General features: G+C 42.1%; 1 protein-coding gene across 1 annotated transcript in view; it reads right to left on the bottom strand.

Moving 5' to 3' along the window:
* Positions 1 to 15,636, bottom strand: part of LOC120915454 (tyrosine-protein phosphatase non-receptor type 11-like) — a 184,084-nt gene that overhangs the window by 29,504 nt on the left and 138,944 nt on the right. The window contains exons 4-7 of the mRNA XM_040325985.1: positions 6,595 to 6,787; positions 5,139 to 5,258; positions 2,409 to 2,522; positions 408 to 504 (exon numbers count right to left, since the gene is read on the bottom strand). Of these exons, the coding sequence (XP_040181919.1) occupies positions 408 to 504; positions 2,409 to 2,522; positions 5,139 to 5,258; positions 6,595 to 6,787 (524 nt within the window). The remainder of the gene's footprint in view (positions 1 to 407; positions 505 to 2,408; positions 2,523 to 5,138; positions 5,259 to 6,594; positions 6,788 to 15,636) is intronic.

Below are 15,636 nucleotides of genomic sequence, written 5' to 3'. Positions count from 1 at the left end.
TGACATCCGCCCCTCCATAGAGAGCTATGGATGGTCCGATCAGGTGTGCTAGACTGACAGGCGGACCTGATCGGACAGCCCGTGTGAAACCAGGCTCATCTTGTTGTCAGGAAAACTTGTCAGAAGGAAATGAGGCAGGAGACAGAAAAGACGCGTAGTACTCCTGATTGAGACAAGTGCACACTAAAGAAGGACGTGCTGTGTTCATATTTCATGTCTGAGGTTTATAACAGCTTTTGCTTTGCGTCATTTTATTCTACAGCATTGATCTTGTTATATCCTCAAATGGGACCTGTTACAAAACACAAGTAAACTAGTATGTTTCACTGGTCCACAGCAGCTGTCCAAGCTTTCAAAGGGCAGGTCTGGATACATCTTTAGGTAAAAAAGAAAATTTCTATACTTACAAGGCAAAATGTTCTTGTATCTGTTCTTGCATTTGTTTTCTAGCCTCTGTCCTTCCTTTCGAGGATATAGTAGTTTACATTCTTGCTGCTGCAGCATCTGAAGTAAAAGGCAAAATCACTAGGCACAGCAAAAACAAAGAGACCCATATGCACAGTTATCCTAGATTGTAAACTAGAATTTTTGAGTATTGCCTAACATAAAGAAACTAAAATAACCTAGTAGAGTACCATCATCCAGATTAGTATAGAGCAGGGGGGTCAAACTCAATTTCACCATCAGCATTATGATTGCCCTCAAAAGGACCGGTTGTATCTGTAATATTAGATCTCCAGTGCATCCCCTCCCCTTACATTAGATGTCAAGAGCCAACCCACCATCAGAAGTTGAGTCCCCCACTCTCCCTTACATCACAGTGTACCCCCCTTTCCTTATGCTGCTGCTGGGAATAAGCTTGATGCATTGCTTGAAAGCAGAAAGTAAGCATCTGGAGAAGGACTAGAGAAGAGCTGGAGCTCTCCTGCAGCCGCAGAAGAGGTGCGAGGGCCACATGAAATGGCCTGGAGGGCCTTTTCTGGCCCACTGGCCTTGTGTTTGACACCTGTGGTATAGAGAAACAGAGCAAGATGGGATTGCAAGGGCAGTTGCTGAGACTGACCATAAACATATACCCATCAGATTGTAATAGACTAGCTCGGTACTGATACACAAACAAGTACTTTATATAAAATATAATATTTAATACATATAAAATGACATACAAAAAATAAAAAAATCAATGAAATTAAACCACAGACAACTACGAACGGGTTCCCCCGTAGATATCTGTTAATATGGGGTATAGACAGATTATTCGTCTACTAGTTTCACGGAATGGGACGCTTCTTCAGGAGGAACCGTCTATAAAACAAGAAATACAATAAGGTATACAATATAACAGATATCTCTCGGGGGAACCAGTTCGTAGTTGTCTGTAGATGAATTTTATTGATTGATTTTTGTATGTCTGTAAAATGTTTGTATTTTATACGTATTAAATATTATATTATATACAGGGCTTTCCTTCAACCACGACCCCCCTAAACCCCTCTCCTACACACACAGCCTCCAAATCACATCAAATAGTGGGTGTGGTCAGTCAAATTTCACGAACAGTAGGAGGGTCTTAAAAAGGCAATAAATACCAGGATTGCATTACATACAGAGTGCAGCATTCAGGGGGGTTACACACAGAGTGCAGAGCTGTCACTTGTAACAGAAACCAGACTTCTGTGTTTACAAGTGATTATGGTGAGCAGGCACCAAAGGGTCCGAGCCAGAGGTGGTGGAATTGAGTTCCACCAAGTTCCACCTGAAAAAAAGCCCTGATTTTATAAAAAGTACTTGTTTGTGTATCAGTACCGAGATAGTCCATTACAATCTATTTGATGGGTATACGTTTATGGTCAGCCTCAGCAACTGCCCTTACAATCCCATATTGCTTTGTTTCTCTAGATTGTAAAGCTCCAACAAGCAGGGATCTCAGATTCCTGCTGTACCAAATTTTACTGTGACTGTACTGTCTGCCCTTGTAAGGCGCTGTGCAAAAACTGTTGGCTCTATATAAATCCTGTATCATAATAATAATTACTACAAGAAGTAATATGCAGACTTCACCTGTTACCTTGGCCACCAAAAAGAGCCATCTGACCCACATAACATATATATAGAACACCTTCAAGTTAACAGCCTTCTGTGCATTCATTCCAGGTATTCTCTTCTAAGTGTCAGGTACTTTGGCACTTTTCACTGTATATTTATAGCTCTTTGACATCATTTCCTAGAACAGTTTTTATTCTGGTTTAAATTATTCATTCCAAATGGCAGATCAGGAGAGCGGTACAAGAATTTCATCCGTCTCATACATATATACAGATTTGGGATTATCGCATTTTACAAAACCAAACTAGAGTCATGGCTTTTCCATATGGCATACTTTTGGGTTTAGGTCATTAGAAGCGTACCTCAAATTCCTCCCAGAATCCTTGCTTGGCCTTCTCTGTGTTGTCCGCCGTTTTGTTCAGTTCTCGAACTCGAGTTTCTATGTTGGCTGCATTGATTCGCGTTGCATTGAATGGCTGAAACAAATACAAGGTATAAATTACATAACAAAAGATTTGATCAGGGTCAACTGGTTATTATGAACCCTCAAGTGTCAACATGTGCAGTAATCGTAGATCTGGCACCTTGCCTGGTGTGGACAGGCACACAAAACATGATTGTAACTATTAGATCACTGAATTTGAGTGTGTGTTTGCACTGTATAGTTTTAATAGACAAACAGAATATTTTGTGTATGGGATATTCTTGCACATTTTCTCTAATAAATGTATTCAATTGGAGTTACACTGGGTCTCATGCATCATAATATCACAATTGGGAAGTTAAAGCTGAACTCCAGCAATTATTTGTATTGCATATTTACATTTGTCCAGATCGGCACAGTATAAGCAGGTGTTGCTCAAACCCGTTGGACTGCAATAAAAGCTGAAAATCACTGTAGCAGTCGGCACTACTACAAAGATAGCTGTGATCTTCCAGGTCCTGTTCAGGTGCTATATAAAAACTGACCAAAAATGAGATTGCTCACTCGGCACTGCTGTCATTCACGGGGTGCCTTATTTGTTTCTCAACAAATACAGGGTGTTCTATAATTGGGTGAGGTGGAGAGGGATGGCGCCATCATGATCTTCACCTCATCCAATCAGAGATTGGCTTGTATTCATTGGCTTCTGCTGCTGTGAATCAAATCCAGTGAGGAGGGAGTGAGCCTGCACTGGTGCCCCTATAGCAAGTGGCTTGTTATGGGGCACGCAGAAGGAAAAGGGGAGGCAATAGTCCTGGCAGGAGACCCCAGAAGAGGAGGTTTGGGGCTATTGCACAGAGCAGGTAAGTATAACATGTTACAGAGTTACATAGTTAGTCTGGAAAAAAAAAAAAACACAAGACCATCCAGTTCAACCAATAAAAATAAAAAATACTGTATTTATTGGCGTATAACACTCACTTTTTAACCTAAAAATAGAGGGTAAACTGTGCTTGCGTGTTATATGCAGGGGGCTGTGGACTTTTTTTTCCCCCCTGATACTTCCCTCCTAAAGTTAGGGTGCGTGTTATACGATGATAAATACGGTAAATAAAAAAATCATACAATCTATATACACAGTCCGATAACCACAACTGATCCAGAGGAAGGCAAAAAAAAACCAGCAAAGCATGATCCAATTTGCTCCAGCAGGGGAGAAAATTCCTCCCTGATCCCCCGAGAGGCATTCGGATATACCCTGGATCAACTTTACCTATGTTAGTACCCAGTTATATTATGTACATTTATAAAAGAATCCAGACCTTTTTTTAAACAATATATGTAGCTGGCCAGAACCAGATTTCGAGGTAGGTAGGGTCTATTCTACATTTTCACAGCTCTTACTGTGAAGACACCTTTCCGTATTTTTAGATTAAATAATTTTTCCTCCAGATGTAAACAGTACCCCCTTGTCTTCTGTGATGACCTTAAAGTGAATTCTACTACACCAAGTTCACTATATGGACTACTTATGTATTTATACATGTGGATCATATCCCACCTTAATCTACTCTTAAGAGAATAAATTCAGTTCCTCTAATCTTTCTCATAGCAGAGCTCCTCCATGCCTCTTACCAGTTTGGTTGCCCTTCTCTGCACTTTCTCCAGTTCCCCATATCCTTTTTTGCAAATTTTGTTAATACAAATAGAGCTTTACACTCTCTTTAATTTGTAAGGACCCCCCTATGTTGATCTGCTACAAAATAATAATACTACAAAAAAAAGTAAGACAAAAAACACTTGCCTTCCCCCTCCTCTTTTGTGTAGCAAAGGGTGATGACAGCACCCCTTGAGCAATATCCCTGAAAAGTAGCCCAAATCTCGAGAGTGACATTACAGAACAATGCACTAGTATTTTCTCACGAGATTTGGACTGCTCAGCATTCCCTGAGATATCACCCCAAGTGAGAATAAGATAAAATATATTACCCGTTTTCTTCATGGGTGCTTCTAGCATTTGAGATGGCGGAGAGGGTGAGGACTTCCAACTAATAAAGCAGATTTTGCCATTTTAATGTGCAAAATAACATCTTAACACTGGTATTCCCATCCAGCTTTATGAATGGTAAACAAGGCCCTATAATGCTGAGCTCTTTCGCTTGGGATCACATACCCAAGATTTAGGCATTTGTCAAGCAACTGATGTTGTGGGGGTATACAGAAGAAATTTTTTCATATAGTGTTTCTTTAATAATTGTGAATGTAATGTAGCTGGGTGGGCAAGCGGTTTGTGGTGTGAGGTTTTGTTTTTGCTTTATGCCTACTTAAAATTTGAATCTGATACAACAGGTGGCTATGCAACAAATCATTTTTTGTGATGACATTTTGGTTTATAGTGTCCATGAACATCAAATTCTGGTCTGTATTGAAAGAATATAAATGAACACTCAAGAAAATCGTATTGTAACATAAAACAATGCCAAAGTTACACCACCTGATGCTAGTACTGAAACATTAAAAAATCCAACAGGATTTACCAAAAAATGGGGGGGGGGGGGATATGTGCCTGTGTACCCAAATGAATCAACCACATTCCAGGTGGCTGCTATTTAAAAAAATATATATATAACTTTAGATTGACTGCAACATATAATCATAAGTTGTTTACCTGCTTAAGATGCACCACAGCTCCTGACCTTTCCACCATTGGGTTCTTCTTGTAGTGCTCCAACAGATCAGTCAGTGTATCAAAGCGTTCCCCCCCTCCCACATCATATTTACCATCCGGCTGAAAAAAAAAAAAAGGGGGATCAATAATGGTCAGCAAATTTACTATATAAAAGGTTCAACAGTTAATAAATATTTATTAGCTGAAGGTGACAATTCATATTCGAGGAGCATCAGAAGTGTGAGCATATTCCAGCTACTGAAGAAGGATTTGCTTTCTCAAGACAACTTCATAACTATGCACATCGTAATTGCCTAAGCATGCACATTTATTTCTATGCAGACAGAAGCGTTGCCAGCAACTTCTATGGATGGATTCTTTGGGGGGTAAGCAATAGAAAATATTTAGTATAGCCAAATCACTATTCCCATGAAAATATATTATTTGGGGGGTCTCTGTGGCAGTCTGAGGAAAATGAGCAATGGTCATCCCATTTTTTTCCAACAGACTGAAAAAGCAAAACACTTTCTAATCAAGTAAGCTTTCTTAATGTGCTTTAAAACACTGCACCTATTATAATCTAAGTAAGCCATTAAATGGCATCTGTACCTTTAACATTTAGGCTGGAGTAGTCATGGTGCCCAAACAACTTTTAGTTTGACTGTCCAATGCTCCTATAAAAACTATGAAATATAGAAGCAAGTGTTGGCCATTTTGTGCCAGGTTTAGAGTTAGATGGGTCGAAAAAAATCAGCTTCAGCCCGGTTGTAATATGTGTCGTATGCTCTACCAAAATGTAAAAATGTTATGTTTTAGAGCATGAAAGAAAAAGCAAGCGAACCTTTTTAAGTGACTGCAATTCTGGCTGAATGAAATAAATCAGGAATATGTATGATAATATTAAAAATGATTCAATTAAATAATCAAAAATAAGAGAATTATTCTTCATTCCTGAATGGTGAGTGTCGAGTGTGAATATGGCTTAAAATTTTAGAGCAATTTATTTCAAACTGCATACAGTTGTTTGTCGTTCGGTCATATATAGTGCAGTTTATGGAAACCATGGCTTTGATGAAATAAGTCTTGGGACCCAATGGACAGTCTAAGACTAAAGGAATAAAAAAGCCCTCCAATCGAATCAGTATGGAGCACAGAAAAAGTCTTCTTAAAACTGGTCATCACAAATCTCGAAATAAATATAGAACGTCAATTGGACACCAATCACAGTTGGAGTCCTAAAGCTTAAATCTTTGAGTATACAAGGTAAATCCATTTGGTTTTAAGGTGAAAAAATACCCATATCAAGGTTACCTCCAAACACAGTCATGTTCACCTCCCCAACACGCCCAAGCACACTCTAGGAACGGCACAGCAAGGACAAAAAAAAAAAAAAAGTTCACGTTCTTGCCAAGCCCTGCCTCTTTAAGTGTATAAGGTTGGAAGGTTCATCAAATACCTGGAATCGAATCATGACATGAGTGACCCGAGATTTCCGCTCTCCATTTTCCAGCTTCTCTTCACTTGTTAGGACGGACAAAACAAAATCCCCTGGTTTGCTCTGGCTTTCTCTCACCAAGAAACTTCCAGGCTTTCCTTTTTCTAAAAGTAGCTTCTCAGCCTCTCGTCCGGAAAGATGCCCATGGTACCACCTAAACCGAAAGTAGAGATTTCAGTATAGCGACAGCTTTACAAAAGATGCTTTATGATTGTTGGTACCATACGGGCTGATTTGCGTATTTCTGTAACTGCTGATCTCCTGGAATTTTAACATACAATAGTCTTAAGAGTTTACTCAGAATGATAAAACAAAAGCAGATCCAGTAAGTGGCAGTTATGCAGAGGGAAACGCCTTGTTTATGAGATACGTTAGAGAATAATGACCAGACTGGTTTGAGCTGAAAGGCTTTGGCAGTTTTGATAACCACTCTACAACTGCCATGGCCAGAAAATCGTCTCAAAATGTACATCATGTCAAACTCTGCGGTCGATGGGCTACAATCACGTCAGGTTCCACTCCTGCCCCCCAAGAGTGGGTACAGGCTCATCAAAAGTAAACAATTGAAGACCGGAAAAAATGTTGCCTGGTCTAATAAATCTCGATTTCTGCTGATGCCCACAGATGGTAGGCCAGTCACCAAATCTGAATCCAGTAGGATGCTTTTGGGGGATGCGATAGAGAATGGGGAGTTTTGCAGAAAGAATGTGCAGCTATCAAATCTGCAGAAACTGCATGATGCAATTAGGTTACCATAGCCAGGACCTTTAAGGAATTTTGGGGAATGTAGAATCAATGACGAGATATAGGCGCCAATTAAAAAAAAACCTTGACAGAAGTTCTTACCCTTCCTTATTCTATCTCAAAATTTAAAAATGTAATAAAGAGTTTTAGCTGGAGATGAGCTTTAAATCAAGCTTATAATTTAATTTGGCAATGCTAATGTGGGAAGGCTGAATTTCAATGGAGGTCCACTTCGAAGCTAAACTGTAAGCATATATAAAACACACATTTAAATGTATTGTTAACATCTTTACATAAGGAAATTAATTAATGCTTAAAACTACCATGATCTCCTGAATGTGACAGTCATCCTTTACACACCAGCTTTTTTTTATTTTTTTATAAAAAAAGTGCCAAATGGTTAACCTCTCTATCAAGATTTATTTCTGTTTTTGTTCCCAATGGGGAGATTCGACTTTTTGTACCAGTGATCATTGTGGTGCAAAATAAGATTGTCAGCTCCATCTAATTGCCATAATGAGGTATTTCATAGATGCATGCTATAGAACAGGGGTATCCAAACTTTTTAAAACAAAGGGTCAGTTTATTGTTCTTTAGACTTTAGGAGGACCGTATTGTGCCCAGCGGGGGTAGAAAATGTCCCAGGCCCAGCATCAGTGAGAATAAATATGAGGAGTAGTGCCCCTAATTAGTAGCAGGAATAGTATCCCATAATTAGTATTGGTGGAAGAAATAGTGCTCTGTTGTTGGTATCAGTGGGATGAATAATGCCCCAAGGGCTGGATAAAGGCTAGCAAATGGCCACATCTGGCCCTCGGGCCGCAGTTTGGAGACCCCTGCTATAAAACAAAGAACATCAGACCTTGAAAGAAAGTAGGCTAATAACATTTCATTTTGCCAGAAATCACCCAGAAGGAAAATGCAGTTATACAGAACAAATAGCTCTGCAATTTTTTAATAAACGCTACTCTTAGTGTTTATATAAATTACTGAACACATTTTAAAATTGATTACTCTTTTTTCTTTATACATTTTAAATATATAAGTATATATATTTGCAACCCCACATTATTATCATCATATGAGTACACACTTTTTTTCTCTTAAGATTTTTACTAAGCCCTGGTCTCACAAAGTGCTCACTGTTCTCCTTGCTGGAAGTTTTGAAAGGAAGAAGCAAAACCCTGCCTCTACCAAAATGCCCACGTCCATGCAAAACACACAGTGCAGAACAAGGCATGCAAAGTCAGTAAAATGGGGGAACAATTAAATACAGGATGTCCGGATCCAGGTTTGAACCTACCTGAGCAAGTCCACCAGAAAGTCATCACCTGTATTAAGCCAATCATTTATGGCTGGGTCATTCCATTCCCTGCAGCCACACATATACAAGGGGCATGTATAGATGTGGTTGCAGGGCTAGGAATGCCTTGTACCATTGATTGGCCCAGTACAATGACTTTCCTGGTGAGCTTGCTCAGTTCCTCTTTAAGCTGTATGCTGCATGAACAAAAATTTTATTTTTTTATGCAAACCATTTTTAAAAAGGCTGCTTACAAATATCTAAGCTTGCCAAAGCACAAGCAGGCTTGTTCTTTTTAAAGAACAGAGTCTATTGTAATACAAAATCACACGACAAGTACAGAAGAATAGGCATCCAGCTAAATTCTCTGCTAGAATTCCACTTGAACATGGCTTGAACGTTCTTTAATCCACAAGGCCTCTGGCAGCCAAGAAGACTTCCTGGGATTAGCCAGCAGAGCTTCCATTAAAAACAGCAGCTAATGGGGGCTTTTGCCTTTTAGGGTTGATTTTTGCAAAAGTAAAAGAAAATGTACTCCCTAAGGCAGGAGAAGACAAAGATTGTGGGCACATTTGTATGAACAGAGGTGAACAAAGCATATATTTTCATAAGTATCAGAACAAGCTGAACACATTAAAGACCTAGCACTATTATATTATATAGACTTCATTGCACCAGGAAAACCTATTTGAACACAATTAAAATTAAAATAAAAGAAAAAAGCATTTATTGAACACAATTATAAGTTGAATCAGTGGCATTCTTGTATTGGCAGGATATTATTATCAAATACAAGAGACTGTCATTATGTTAAAAAAAAATAAAAAATAATCAATGATTGAACTTGGCAGGAACACTCAGAGGCCAAATTTGTTTAATTAAGGGCCTATACTACAGGACTTCACCACATCCTACTCATACTGCTGAACACTAAACAAAACCTGTATTGGTTGTACTTCCAAAGGTCCTCCCTGCCTCAGCATATACGACTCCTTAGAAAGCATTGCAGAGCCATAATTCACTTACTGAAAATAATTATTATTATTATACAGGATTTATACAGTATAGTGCCAACAGTTTGCCCAGCGCTTTACAATGTAGGGAGACACTACACCAACCGTACAATTCACTACAAGAGGGTTAGAGAAGCCCTGATCCTGTGAGCTTACAATCTAAGAGGGAGGGGCTGGTAAAACAAAAAGGTAGGGACTGTGAGGGATGCACTGATGAGGGGAGTAAAAGATTTTGTTGTTAGCTGGAGGCAGGAAAGGCCACCCTGAAGAGATGAGTTTTCAGGGATCGCCTAAAAGTGGACAGAGTAGGAGCTAGCCGGACAGATTGGGGTATTGAGTTCCAGATAGGGTTGTCCCGATACCACTTTTTTAGGACGGAGTACAAGTATCGATACTTTTTTTTCATGTCATCGCCGATACGGATTCTTTTTTAAATGCAGCCTTGTCCCCAAATGCAGCCTTGTCCCCCCAAATGCAGCCATGTGTCCCCGAAGAGAAAGCCAAGCCCCCCCCCGCCGCTGCCGTCTAGTTGATTAGTGCTCGGGGGAACATAACCGCTTTCATTTGAATAGCTGTGTGTTCCCCGCCGTGCCTCATCATATATAGACACTCCCTCTTGCCCGGGCACTTTGATAGACAGATCACCCGTCCAATCCTGGGACAAGTGATCGGTCTAGCAAAGTGCCCGGACAAGGGGGAGGGGCTATATATGACGAGGCGCAGCGGGGGAACACACAGCTATTCAAATGAAAGCTGTTATGTTCCCCAAGCGCTAATCAACTAGACGGCAGCGGCGGGGGGGGCTTGGCTTTCTCTTTGGGGACTAGGCAGCAGCGGCACAAGCTCTCCTCCATACCCGAGGACTGCTCCGCTCCGCTCCCTCTCGGGGTAAAAAAAGTATCGGGAGCATTTGCGCGAGTACAAGTACTCGCGCAAATGCTCAGAATCGGTCCAGATACCGATACTAGTATCGGTATCGGGACAACCCTAGTTCCAGAGGATGGGAGAGGCTCTGGAGAAGTCCTGGAGAAAAGCATGGGAGAAGGCGACAAGAGAGATAGAGAGCAGAAGGTCTTGGGAGGAGAGGAAGGTTTGGGTGATATTTGGAGATAAGACTGGAGATGTAGCTCGGGCAGAATTGTAAATGGCTTTGTATGATATGGTTAGGGGTTTTGAATTATGTGTTGGGCAATGGGAAGCCAGTGGGAGGGATTGGCAGAGAGGAGTGGCGGACACTGAACGGTTGGTAAGGTGGATGAGTCTGGCAGTGGCATCTATGATAGACTGAAGAGGTGACAGCTTGCGGAAGAGGTAAGCCAATGAGCAGGGAATTACAATAGTCAAGACAATAGATAACAAGGGAGTGAATAAGTTGCTTAGTGGTCTCGACTGTTAGAAAGGGGTGTATTTTGGAGATGAAGTCTGGACGATTTGGACAGTGATTGGATTTGGGGCTGAAAGGACAGGTCTAGGATTACCTAGTACCTTGGCATGAGGGGAGGGACTGATGGCTGTATTATTGATCTTGAAGGAAAAGTCAGGGTGAGGGGCACGGGCTGGAGTTTTAAAAAGTTTTAAAAAGATTGGAGTTTGAGGAAGTGATGTGACATCCATGTTGATATGTCAGTAAGTTAGTAATGCGAGAGGAGACCGAAGGAATGAGGTGAGGAGTAGAGCTAGATTTGTATGTCATCAGCAGAGAGGTGGTACTGGAATAAATGGGAGATTATTAACAGACCAAGGGAGGAGGTGTAAATGGAGAAGAAAAAGGGGTCAGAGGATAGAACTTTTAGGTATCCCTACAAAAAGAGGAAGTGGAGAAGAGGAAACAGTTATAGGTCACACTGAACGAGCACTGTGATAGGGATGAGGAGAGCCAGGAGAGAACAGAGTTATGAAGGCCAAGAGAGTGGAGTTTTTTTGAGGAGGGGAGGTTCAACAGTATCAAAGACTGCAGAAAGGTTGCGTATTATGAGTATGGAGTAGTGACCATTGGTTTTAGAAGTTAGTAGGTCATTAGTGAGCTTCAGTAGGGCAGTTTCAGTGGAGTGTAGCAAGCCTGTAAGGCAGGGGTGTCCAAACTTTTTTCAAAGAGGGCCAGATTTGATGAAGTGAACATTCGCGAGGGCCGACTATTTTGCCTGACATTCTTTGAAACATTAAAATTCTGTCTAAGTGTGTTAGTCTGAGCACTAATACACGGCCTAACAAGAGTTCTCTTACCTTTGTGGCTGTGTGTGGTGAATAGATGAGCCCGGGCGTGTTATTTGGATATACTGTATATATTTATTTTGTGGCCCCAACGAATCCCAGAGCTCTGCTCTAGACTAAGGATGAGCTTGGGCGTGTTATTTGGATATACTGTATTAATCGGCATATAACACGCACAGGCTTACCATTGCCATGAATGCAGCCTCACCATTGCCATGAATGCAGCCTCACCATTGCCATGAATGCAGTCTCACCATTGCCATGAATGCAGTCTCACCATTGCCATGAATGCAGCCTTACCATTGCCATGAATGCAGCCTTACCATTGCCACCAATGCAGCCTCACCATTGCCACCAATGCAGCCTCACCATTGCCACCAATGCAGCCTCACCATTGCAACCAATGCAGCCTCACCATTGCAACCAATGCAGCCTCACCATTGCAACCAATGCAGCCTCACCATTGCTCCAATGCAATGTTATTTGGATATACTGTATTAATCGGCATATAACACGCACAGGCTTACCATTGCCATGAATGCAGCCTCACCATTGCCATGAATGCAGTCTCACCATTGCCATGAATGCAGCCTTACCATTGCCACCAATGCAGCCTTACCATTGCCACCAATGCAGCCTTACCATTGCCACCAATGCAGCCTTACCATTGCCACCAATGCAGCCTCACCATTGCCACCAATGCAGCCTCACCATTGCAACCAATGCAGCCTCACCATTGCAACCAATGCAGCCTCACCATTGCAACCAATGCAGCCTCACCATTGCAACCAATGCAGCCTCACCATTGCAACCAATGCAGCCTCACCATTGCAACCAATGCAGCCTCACCATTGCTCCAATGCAGCCTCACGTGTGCCATGAATGCAGCCTCATGTGTGAGGCTGCATTCATGACACATGTGAGGCTGCATTTATGGCACAGGTGAGGCTGCATTCATGGCACATGTGCCATAAATACAGCCTCACATGTGCCATAAATGCAGCCATCTGTAGCCTCGGAGGGCAGAGGGAGGGGGGCGGGACAAGTGCCGACAGATTACAAACAGGAGCATCTCTTGTTTACTCTGTGTCCTCTTTAATACAAAGTCCCACCTCCTATGATAGACAGAACAGTCGTCCAATGGCATCCCAGGAGATGGGACTTCCAATACAGACGCTGCTAAGTAAACAGGAGATTCTCTTCATGTAATCTGATGGCGCTTGTCCTGCCCCCTCCCTGTCCCCTCCAAGGCAGCGCCGATAAATACTGTACATATATTTTGTGGGGGCCACAAACAATATATATCCAAATCCCCAGGGGGGCCGCATTTGGCCCGCGGGCCGGACTTTGGACATAACTGCTGTAAGGGTTCAAAAAGGTTGTTGTCAGTGAGGTAGGAGCTAAGGCGGTTGTAGACTAAGCGTTCTAATAGTTTTGACGCAAATGGGAGCAAGGAGAGGGGTCGTAAGTTGTTCAGGTTGGTGTGATCCAGTGAGTGTTTTTTTAAGTATGGGGGTGATCAGGGCATGTTTTAGAGGGGAGGGGGATGTGCCAGTAGAGAGGAAGAGATTGGAGATGCGAGTGAGAGAGCACAAGATAGAAGAAGAGGGTGACTGTAGTAGATGTGAGGAAACAGGATCCAGGGGACAGGTGGCAAGGCGGGATTCTGAAAAAACTTTTGAGACTGCTTTGGTAGTAGCAAGGTCAAAAGAGGAGAGTGTTGAGAGTGGATTAGTACAGGGTATGTGAAGTGGATTAGATGTCTGTCCTGTGGAGATGTCCCCATAAATTGCATCAATTTTGTTTTTGAAGTGACTGCCAATCTCTTGAGTGAGTTACTGGGTGGAGATGGTGATGAAGAAATTAGAGTATAAAGTAGAGAAGAGACGACGAGGACTGGAGGACAGGGTATTAATGAGGTTGACAAAGTAGGTTTATTTGGCAGCATGGAGGGAGGAATTGTATTTTAAGAAGGCAGATTTATATTGGGTAGATGCATGCTGGGAGTTGGTTTTACGCCACACTCACTCCAGTGTTCGGCTAGGTCTCTTAAGGTTTCTGGTGTTGTCGGTCTGCCAAGGTTGTAATAGTCGGGCCTGACATGTGTGGTGAGAGGCGCAAGAGAGTCCAGTGGGGATGAAAGTGAACTGTTGAAGAGGCCAGATTGGGGCAAGACAGGGGTGAGATTTTGCCATGGAGGTGGTTAGTTGCAGAGTAGAAAAGAGAAGGAATAAAAAAGTGGCAAAGGTTTTGCAGGTAATTGTTTTCTGTTCTCAGGCTATTCTCTCTGCAGTTCAGATAATCATAAAAAGAAAGGGGGGGGGGGGGAAAAATACAACATTATGGCATTAAAGTGGTTGTAAACCCTTAACAACTTTATGCTACAGGTAAGCCTATATTAAGGCTTACCTGTAGCTACCCATATTGCCTAAACCTGCAAAGGTTAGGAGATATCCCAGTGTCTGTATGTACCAACGTCATTGGCACATGCGCACTGGGGCAAACTGAAGCAATGGCACTATGTGCCATTGCTTCAGTTGTACTGTCCTGTTGCTTCAGTCTTCATGCCGTTACCAGGGGCTCCCACACGCATGCACGGGAGTGACATCATCGTGGTTCCAGCCAATCACAGCACCGGAGCCGCGATACCCGGAAGTAACTCCAGGACCAAATGTTCGGCAGCCGGAGGGGGAGACGTGGACCGATATGGGGGCTTCGATCTGAGGTAAGTAATACATAATGAGCTAGTATGCTATGCATACTAGCTCATTATGCCTTTGTCTTGCAGGTTTTTTTTTGGGGGGGGGGGGGGGGTTTAGACGAGGGTTTACTTCCTCTTTAAGGAAATAAGTATGCTTCTCAGCTCCATCTAGTGTCCATAATGCAGTATTTGACCCATTTAGAAGGTATTTATTTTTAATCATAGCATTAGGGGCAATTTATTCTTCCAAAGAAAATACAGTAGTACCTTGGATTATGAGCATAATCCGTTCCAGAAGAATGCTCGTCATCCAAAGCACTCGTAAATAAAAGTGAGTTTCCCCATAAGAATTAGTGGAAACTCAGATAACATGTTCCAGTGTCACTGCTAGTGTACCACATGTGGCCAGAGGTGGGGGCAGCGCTGGAGGCACTCAAACACTCGGAGAAGTTTAGAGATCACTTGGAGACGCTCAGAGACACTCAGTAATAGAGTGTTACCAGTCGGCTACGGCGCCCCCACACCTCTGGTCAAATGCAGCACTGCACACCCCAGAGGCTTGAATCCTGCTAGTCTTATGGGACAACTCTCGCAACCAGAGTCAGGATTTAAAAAAAAAAAAAAAAAACGCATTACTCGCAATCCGAAGTTTTACTGTACACTTTTTGCACACTGGTACTGACTAATATTCAAACGTTTCTCTTCTCCCTCAATTTCTCTCCATTAGTCAACTAATGTCACCCCAGTGCTGAGGGAGAGGGGCACAGGAGGGTCAAATAAGGATGCTGTGGAGATATCCGCTTTATGAAATGATGACATAATTGGCTGTTAGCATGCCAGTGTCTAGAAAGTCACAATGGCGCAGAATGAAAACCCTGCTGTCTTGCATACAATGATTTTGATACATTTTAAGGAATTTTGCCAAGGCACCCCTGATGAAACCTAAAGGAATCCTGATTGAAAAGGGGTGCTTTACCAAAAGACAATTTGGCTGCAGCACTGACACCACTCAGTCCACAAAATGCTGTGTG

Source organism: Rana temporaria, chromosome 10 (genome assembly GCF_905171775.1).
Source record: "Rana temporaria chromosome 10, aRanTem1.1, whole genome shotgun sequence".
Lineage (NCBI taxonomy): Eukaryota > Metazoa > Chordata > Amphibia > Anura > Ranidae > Rana > Rana temporaria.
The sequence above is the reverse complement of the archived record's forward strand: the minus strand, read 5'-3'. Positions and strand labels throughout refer to the sequence as shown.